This window comes from Nilaparvata lugens, unplaced genomic scaffold, assembly GCF_014356525.2.
Source record: "Nilaparvata lugens isolate BPH unplaced genomic scaffold, ASM1435652v1 scaffold8105, whole genome shotgun sequence".
NCBI classification, from domain to species: domain Eukaryota; kingdom Metazoa; phylum Arthropoda; class Insecta; order Hemiptera; family Delphacidae; genus Nilaparvata; species Nilaparvata lugens.
Genome location: NW_024093854.1, coordinates 1 through 9,211, shown reverse-complemented (window position 1 = coordinate 9,211; position 9,211 = coordinate 1). Strand labels below are relative to the sequence as shown.

Genomic DNA, 9,211 nt, shown 5'->3' with positions numbered 1-9,211 from the left:
CGACAAATGCGGTCAGCGACAGAGTGGGTCACATTCCTGAGGTGACCGCATCTGTCTTGTCAAGAGGCGACAAATGCGGTCGATTTTCATTTTTGCAACTCCCGACAAATGCGGTCAGCGACAGAGTGGGTCACATTCCTGAGGTGACCGCATTTGTCGTGTCAAGAGGCGACAAATGCGGTCGATTTTTATTTCTGCACCTCCCGACAAATGCGATCAGCGACAGAGTGAGTCACATTCCTGAGGTGACCGCATTTGTCATGTCATGAGGCGACAAATGCGGTCGAAAAAATGACCCACTTTGTCGTCGACCCAGTTTGGCACTATACCGTCACGAATGCCTTTTTTGAAGAACGAAGCTTGGAACAAGGGATTCATAGAGCTACATATTTTGAAAGCAAATTAATTATTCCACCTGGAGCGCTGAGAGCTGCTATATAAATATAGCTGCTGGATTAGCTATATAAATGGTTTGTTTACAACGTCGACCAAGGGCTCCGTCCGTCGTCCGAGTGGCTGTTTTCTACTTTTCTTGCTGCTTTGCTTACAATTACACAGTAGAGTAGACAGTACTACGGTGTCTTCTAAACTGGAGAGTGTTTCTAATTCTATTTTTTTAGAGTTGTATATATCATGCAGGACGTATATAAAAAGATGAAAAAATTTGAGATTCCCTCGAAACCCAAAGTAAATTTGGGCGAATTTGCAGAAAGACTTAAATATTATGTGCTGAAAAACCGTATTGCTGAAACTGAAACCGCTGAAAATGAAACTTTTGGTTCAGAAGTTCCCGCACGATATATCAAGTAAGTATGGTATAACTTGCATTGATGATTTTATTTAACAGGAATTTAATATGATAACGAAAGTATAGGCAATAATGCACCGTTTACTGTAAATGCTTACCGTATCTATGATTAGCCGGCCTAACCCTAAGGCCACCATCCTCGGTCAAACAAATTATTGCCATTGAGTACCTACTTATAATACCAGGCCACATAAATCAGAATAAACTCACTATTTCTACATTATATTAGGTACCATAATTATGTTTATGATAGTTTTAGGCCCTGATGTTATAAGTTAGTTTTTAGGTTACCAATTTGCACAAACATCATCTCTGTTTAAACGGTGATAAAATCAGCTATTGGTTTAGACCTGAGATAAAACACATTTTCTCAACCCCCTTCTTAAAGGTGCAGCTTATAGTATGTGTGCCGTGGAATCCAGCATTAAGCAATCCACCTAACCATATCATCGATAGAGAAGGTCCAATACAAGTTCAAATATTGTATTATACATTGTTGTCGATCTCAAAGGATAAGCTAAACAAGCAAGTTGAAATTTTTATTCCGATTTTTACTTTAATAGTTCTGTGACTCTAATGATTTGGAAAATAGTCTGGCCACGATATGCATGATGAACATGAACATGTGTGTCATACATTGCCATGTAGTGATATGGATCGGGAATATTCCCAGTGGGAAGGAACTTATTTGGGATTTTTTCCGAGAATATTTCCAAGGCCAAAAAATTTTGGGAATTTATGGGAACTTAGGGAATCTGTAAAATTGATCTAAAAATGATGGAAATTAATCAATTTCATTCATATTTAACATTAATACAATCAATAAATCATCTTTCTATTTGCTATTGATCAATCTCAGCCACATTTTACATTAATATAATCAATAAATCATCATTCTTTGAGCCTGTTTTTGCTCACTTACTGTCTTTCAAATACTCGTATAGTCCAGTCAATGAAAGATTATAGAGGAAAAAGTTTGGAACACAATTTTGACCCCGCAGCTCTTTTAAGGATAGTAAGGTGGTAAACATATAAATCCTCACTCCTACCCCCTGTGCTGAGGTGGTGGGGGTGGTTTGAAAGTGCCATATTTTGGTTTTTGCATATATCTCGAAGAATATGCACTTTTCTGGAATTTATGTCGAAAATAACTAAAGCTCACAAAGTAGCCTACAAGTTTCATTTCCAACATTTTTCCATATCTCTCATAGTTTTCTAGGTATGAGTTCTCGAATGTATCACATTATGAAGAAAGACCCTTCCGATTTTTTTCATATTTTTGGCCTCATAACTTTTTAACTATTGATTGATAGAATTCGTGCTAATCGTGAGCTCATAGAGCTCATCAATTATTTTCTCCAATTTCTTCTATGGTCTCATTATTTTTTGCCCCACTTGGATGTAATGAGCTGGTTTACGTGCGTCAAATGGAGGCCGAAAGTGATTGTTTTCTGACCTGGCCGGTAAAATTTTCACGGCCCTAGGGCTGTAAAATAACCTTGAAGTCAGCTGATTCTGATTTGATGTGAACGTATTTACAAAATAGTTAATGAAACGGAATCAGTTTATGCTTCTAGAATTGAATAAAGTATTTTGCAATAAGATACTATCATTTTATTTGGATGAATGAAATACAAATGAGATATTATAAACTATTCAAATTCAATTTTCAGAGTATAATAGAATCTAGCCTCAAACCTCCTAGTACTGCGTTTATCACGGAACATGGTGGATAAACGGAATCATTTTATGCTTCTAGAATTCAATAAAGTATTCTGCAATTACTATCATTTTATTTGGATGAATAAAATACAGATAAGATATATATTATAAACTATTCAAATAATTCGATTTTCAGAGTAGGATAGAACTTCTAACCTAAACTTCCGTTGACATTCAGATTGGCCAAATTTCAAATGTGCTAAAACAGCTGATCAAAAACTTTTCATTATTTGTGTTTATATATTATAATAAAACATTTCAATAATTAAAACATTTATAATAATATCATCTTATTGTCATTTGGAAGAATAAAAAGTGTAAACTCAACCTCTTATATAATTGAACATAATCTTTTAGGTTATTTAGACAAATCAGAATAAAAAATAAAAATACTTGGACAATTTCCTGATATTCAGATTACCTCAGATTTGCTAGAGCTATCACCTACCACTTTTGCTTTCGGAAGTGCTTATAATAGACAACTATTCTTATATATATATATTATATATATATATATATATATATATATATTGTATTTTTCTGTGTGGCGAAAAATAACGTTTTTACCATGGGCCATCTGCCAGAATCTGTGTGGCGAAAAATAACGTTTTTACCATGGGCAAAAATGTTTTTCCGGCTCTCGGACTTGAAAACCGATTTCGAGCCAGAAAAGTCTCATTTTCGGCCCTAGGTGCGAAATATACTATTACGCATCTCCCTACGATTGTTATTGTGTTGAATGTAAAATCTTCAGTTCAGCAATAATAGATCAATTGACAGGGAAATTGGGAGGGAATGTTTGGAACACAATATTTGACTTTGCAGCTTTGTTTGAACTAGTTAGAAGGTGAACATATCAAAAGTCCTCATCCCTACCCCTTAAGCTTAAAGAATGAGGGAGGTTTAAAAGTTGCATTTTTTTCATTTTTGGCTGACACGCATGTAACTGGGAAACAATGAATTTCAGCGACATGGCTAACTGAACAAAAATGAAGCTAGATAAATTTCCTACAAGTTTTGTACAGTAGAGTTTTGTGATATCTTCTTTACTTTTTTCACTTTAGTTTTGTATTTACTTTTAAAAGTGTAAAGTTTTCGAAAAGACAGGTTTTCTTCCAACTTTTTGCACTTTCATGGCTTATTACTCAACAATGCATCGAAAAAATAAGTACTGAACGTTGAGTTGTAGAGCTTTCAAATCTCTTTAATTTAATGTATAATATCTCTTCATTTTATGCTTTCCATCAATGTTTATTGCAGCTTTATTGTTGAGTGTGGTAGACTGAGTGAGGCCTTTTGATATGTTTACCCCCTCTATATCCTTGAAAGGACTGCGAGGTCAAAAATTGGGTTCCAAACGTTTCCCTCTATACCTTTCTTTGAGCATGAGTAGGCCTATCTTATTACAAGTCAAGTGAGGCTTAATAACTCTTGAAAGTTGTGAGCTGTGGAATTATTTCCTTTTTAATATTGAATTAAACTTCAAAATGCTCTTGTTTAAGTTTAGCCTATTCTGCTGTATTTATAATTTTTTGATTTATATTCTACTCTAATAGGGGTTCAATCATTTTTGTGCGGAGAAATTGAATAAAATCATGCAATGAAAGATAAATTACACTCTATACTTTGTTTACCTGATTTATAGGCATTTATTATTAGTAAGCAAAAAAATCCGATTCAACTTATAAGACATGAAAGTAGCTTGATAATAGTGGTGCGATTGAATGATTTGGAAAATTTCATTGAGTGCTCATTTCTCCTTTAACCTTTCATGAAAATCATCAGTCTATGAACTTCAAATTACTATTTTCTTTAAACTTATTACAATTTATAAGTTATTCATCCTTATATTTCTTATATAATCCTTTTGTGTAACAGGTGATTGAGACCTAACATAAACATATTTTCGGTCATTTTAGATGGAAGAAATAATAAATTTCCTTGAGTTCCCACAAATTCCCGAGAATTTACGATTTTTGGCAATATTTCCCTTGAAATCCCTGGGAATATTTCCTCGATCTTGAATTCCTGGGAATTTTACATCACTATTGTTGTGTCATTACAGCAAAAGGCTAATAAAATCTTTTTAGGTTAGGTTTTTGTATCTTTTGTTGTTTATTTTTTCAGCGCTGGTCTATTTGAGGTGAAATGATATTTCTATCATAACTAATTTGTAATTTTCTAGTGGTTTATTTATTGTTAGCCGATTGGTTGTTTATTCTATGTTAGAAGCATCTCACTCCTGACAAAACATGCATGATGAACATGTGTGTGTGCATGATAGACTAAACATGCATATCCTACAGTTAGTGGCCAGCCTAATATAACTTGAACAATATTGACGATGTTATATATTAATAAAAACAGATCTCTGTAAGGCTACTAAAATTATTGAAACAAAATGAAGTTAAGTTATCAAGACCTCTTTTCTTATTTTATGAAATAAAACCATTGTTTATTAATAAACACAGTGCTAATTTAATGACGTACGATGTAGTTATAAGGTCGTCACACACCCACTACGTGACGTTGGAATACGTCTTTGGAAGACGTAGCCGTCCTATCTCTCAATAATGAAAGCTACACTAAGCTGGTATGACTGGACATATTTCAATTCAATTCTTTATTACCAAAATTTAAAACGTAACAAATCAAAGGATAATAAATCAAACTCTTATTACAAGAAAATAAAATTAAATTAACTACCCAGAACTAAAAAACTGAAAATTGTTTCAGGCACCACAGCAAAAGAAAAGCCTTTGACTGCTGGTAGGAGTCGCAAAAATTCCGATTCAAAATAAGAACTAAAAATAACACAATACAAAATCAAGTTGATGACAAGAAAAAACTATTCATATCACTGCAAAAAACAAAAAAGTTATAACAAATTTTGAGAGAGAAAAAACAAAAAAGATTTTCTAATAGGAAAAACTAAAATAAAACAGAGATCAAATGAGATTGGTAGCGTGGATTTAAAATTAGAAGATAGGAAGGCCACGTCTTCCAAAGACATATTCCTAGCAACGCGTAGCTGGGTGTGGGACTAGTCTTTATCACTGGTAGTCTTTTACTACCTTCAATGCTTAAATTCATGTCTTAGGCCCAGGACATATGAAGCATTTTTAAGGCGTTCATTACTACTTTCGTAATAATGAAGATAGTATATTGCCTCTCTGGCTTGGGCATGGGCCGATTCATTGGCGATTTTTGTATTTTCCTTATACCTAGAGCACTCGTGATATTCGCGGTACCATGACACTTCCAGTCTCCCAGACATAAGCAAGAAATAAAAACTAGTGTTTAGTATACAAATACCTCTGAAATAGTAAATCTGCAACCTCCCGCCATATTTATCTTGCTTGCAAATCATTACAGTGGGGTTCCTCATCATTTCGATCAATAGGCTACTGCACTCTTAAATATTGATATATTTACAGCATTTAACTTTGGACTTTCGTTTAATAATAATGATGTATTTATTTTCAGCTTATCTCTACTAGCGTTTCCAGATGAAATTCCAGCATTTAATATTTTCAAACCGAGAGATATTAGTACTCTTCCAAGTGCAAAAACATTAATGGATGCAAGTGCCGAACTAAAATGTGTGCAACTGGTTACTAAAGAGCTTGAAGAGAGAATAAAAGCAAAAGCAGGAGAAGGCACGAAATCTGCCACTGCAGGCAGGAAGACTACAGGAAAGAAAAAAACTACTAAGAAAACACCCGAAAAAAAAACGACCAATGAAGCTTCTGGAGCCTCTGTATCAATACCAGATGAAACAGGAGCAGAAAAGGCGGAGAAAAGTTGCCTTGACCAATTACTCAAGCGACCTTCTCATATTAAGGCCTACCGAATACAACCAAAACCCGTGAGTTAAAAAATGAATCTTAAAATTCAGTTCTAGTCTGTTTGAATTGAGTTGAGTGCATCGTAGTGGTATGCAGTTTGGTGGTGGGTCAAGTCTGGGTTAACAGCTACGGCCCGGTTGCACAAAAGCTTCTTAAATTCTAACCATGATTAATTTTACAAGAATCAATCAGAGAAAGCGTTTTTGAAAAGACGGCTTCTCTGATTGGTTCTCGTGGAATTAATCACGGTTAAAATTTAACCATCTTTTGTGCAACCGGCACTAAGTCTGTTTCAATCAATTCAAACGCATGTTGTTTGATCATTTCATTACCCACGCACAAGCAAAACGCTTATGTGGGTATCTTCTATTATTAATTAATTTATCACTCATGTCAACTGGTGAAATTGTAGTTTTGTAAGCATGCCTACTTTCAAAAATACTGAAATGACTTGCTATTGCTCCCAGCAATAACAATAAGCTTTTGTAGCACAAATTGCGTTTAACCCATTATATGACTTGTATAGGAATAGATAACTTGAAAATTATTATTCACCTACAAAATCCCTCGACTTTTGCACTTATACAGCACTATAGTTAGGTCCATGTTATAATGGCAGTGGAGAAAGATAGGAAAACAACGTTGCCGAACCTCTGTGTTGTCAATGCCTTGTATAGACGGTAGCTGATACAGGTATATTAATGTAATAAACCCTGTTCATTCTCGTTTAAAATAATCAATTATATTTAATAAGCAATACATTTTATTTTTCGAAAACTTCATAATGAATTTACATAATTAAGATAAAATATTTTGTTAATTCATTATTAATTCTACATTGTTAAAAGACAATCTGGCAACAGAGCAAAGCGAGAAAGAGATAGCGCTAACAGCTTTGTTGAATGATAGACAAGGATAGCAATACCATTGCTAACCAAACACTGCCATTATAACGTGTACCTCACTATAGATCTTGTGGCTCCTATCTCTTGATTCTGTTCACATTATGGACGTCGTTGAAGTCTCTTTTCATAGTCCTTTTGCATATCACCGAATATCTCATATCTGTTTCTACTCCCATGTTGTGATGGAAGTAATAATTATAATCGAAAAGTCATATTATATTTATTAGCATTTTTAATAAACGTAAATCTTATTCATCTGTAGAGGCATGTGTTTTTCCATAAATCGTGGGGCATTAACAATACTCTCAAGTACGGTATCTTATCCTGAAGAAATTGAATAATGTCAACATTTTAATATATTCGAGATTCATTTTAATATAATACTTGATAACCGCACTAAACTTCGTTGTACAGAATTTTATTGTACATTAACAACTGTGAAATACTCCTAAGAAGCAGGAATTAAATATAAATATATGAATTAAATATATTTTTATGCCGAATGCATTGACTTCATTTAACTTGGTAATCCAACACTGTTATTGACTCTGCTCACTGTTATTTGCAATCAATCTACAGCATCTTCAATTGTTTCACTAATTTATAAAATTAGTAAATTATTATACGACTGTATATTTCTTCTATTTTCATATTATTTCATTTTAAAAATTTTATAATTAGGTAAGTTTATATTTTTTCAAAATTGTATTATGTTGAAAATTATTGTATAATTATTGTATTGTGTGAAGGAGGCGAAATGGGTTTCCATGAATAAATAAAAAAATAGATGTACATAAGACAATGGATGTTGTCCAGTTATCTAAGGTAATAAAATGATCAAATTTTCCAAAATCTATTAAGGTGGCATTCCAATCCTAGCAGTCAATGACGAATACCCAAAATATATATTCAAATGGCACATTTCTGAATGATGCTTCTCGTCAGAAAGTCACTGATCCAGAGGAAGCTGTTGATGGGTTAGGGTAAGGTTACCCTATTCCTATAATTGGGCGGGTGACCACTTGAAGAGCTGACTGCTATATAAGATTTATGGATTTGGAAAAACCGGTGGTACGTAACCCAGATATGGCAGTCCATAAGTCCACTGATATCTTTCCCATTACCTATGCACAGGTCTAGAGCAACACTTCAGCAGAAAATTGTATTTTGAGCTGGTCGGTGGTCGGTGATTGCCAACATTGCAATGCTACCTTCAGCTCGGCCACAAGTGAGACACCAAGTGTCCGAGGGCATTGCGCTCATTACATTAGGAGACACATGACTCTGGCTACCTACCATTCCTGATGCACCAGCATGCTTTACGGACAGATTCTCTACCAGAAACTAGTTCCAGTACCAAATTCCTGCCCCACAGTCGAAGCCTGGTAAATTGTGACAGTTCCAATTTGAAGAGCTCTCATTGGTCGATTGAATTGTAGTCTGCTAGCTTCTCTGCGCATGTGCTGATAGCTTGTTTGTTTACCATAGCATAGCCATAGAATACATAACCAACAAAATTATGTTTGATGGCCATTCGTTAAATGAATTTTTCTCTATAGAAATTTTGAGAGCAATGGAGTGAAAGAAATGTACATTTTTCTAGACGGTAAGTTTGTAAAACAGCCTTGCTTCATTCACGCAGTTAGTAAACGACACATTTTGGTGTAAATCAACTTTAGGCTATATGTGCGCGCCAAAAGCTTGAACCAACGATTTTGAAATGGCGTTCCATGGGAACATTTTGTGCCAGTCACGTGATTGAACAATTTACCACTAGAACAATTTAACACTTTTTCGTGTTCCCAGTCTTGGTTCCTACACACGGCCACCACTAATATAATACAAGCCTTAGGGTTTCACATTTTTTGGTATGTACTGAACACCCATTTGAGGATTATTTTTTTAATAGTGGAATAGTTTAGTATCAG

General features: G+C 34.4%; 1 protein-coding gene across 1 annotated transcript; it reads left to right on the top strand.

The window, feature by feature from the left end:
- The first annotated feature begins 485 nt into the window (after positions 1–485).
- LOC120349054 lies at positions 486–6,426 on the top strand. Its single transcript, XM_039419007.1, has 2 exons — positions 486–806; positions 6,017–6,426. The coding sequence occupies exons 1-2, from the start codon at positions 634–636 to the stop codon at positions 6,405–6,407; spliced, it is 564 nt and encodes a 187-aa protein (XP_039274941.1). The 5' UTR covers positions 486–633; the 3' UTR covers positions 6,408–6,426.
- The last annotated feature ends 2,785 nt before the right edge of the window (positions 6,427–9,211 follow it).

Coding starts and splice junctions, on each gene's coding strand:
- LOC120349054 (XM_039419007.1), top strand. CDS start 634: ATGCAGGACGTATATAAAAAGATGAAAAAATTTGAGATTCCCTCGAAA. Junction 807..6,016: donor GTTCCCGCACGATATATCAA/GTAAGTATGGTA, acceptor ATTTATTTTCAG/CTTATCTCTACTAGCGTTTC.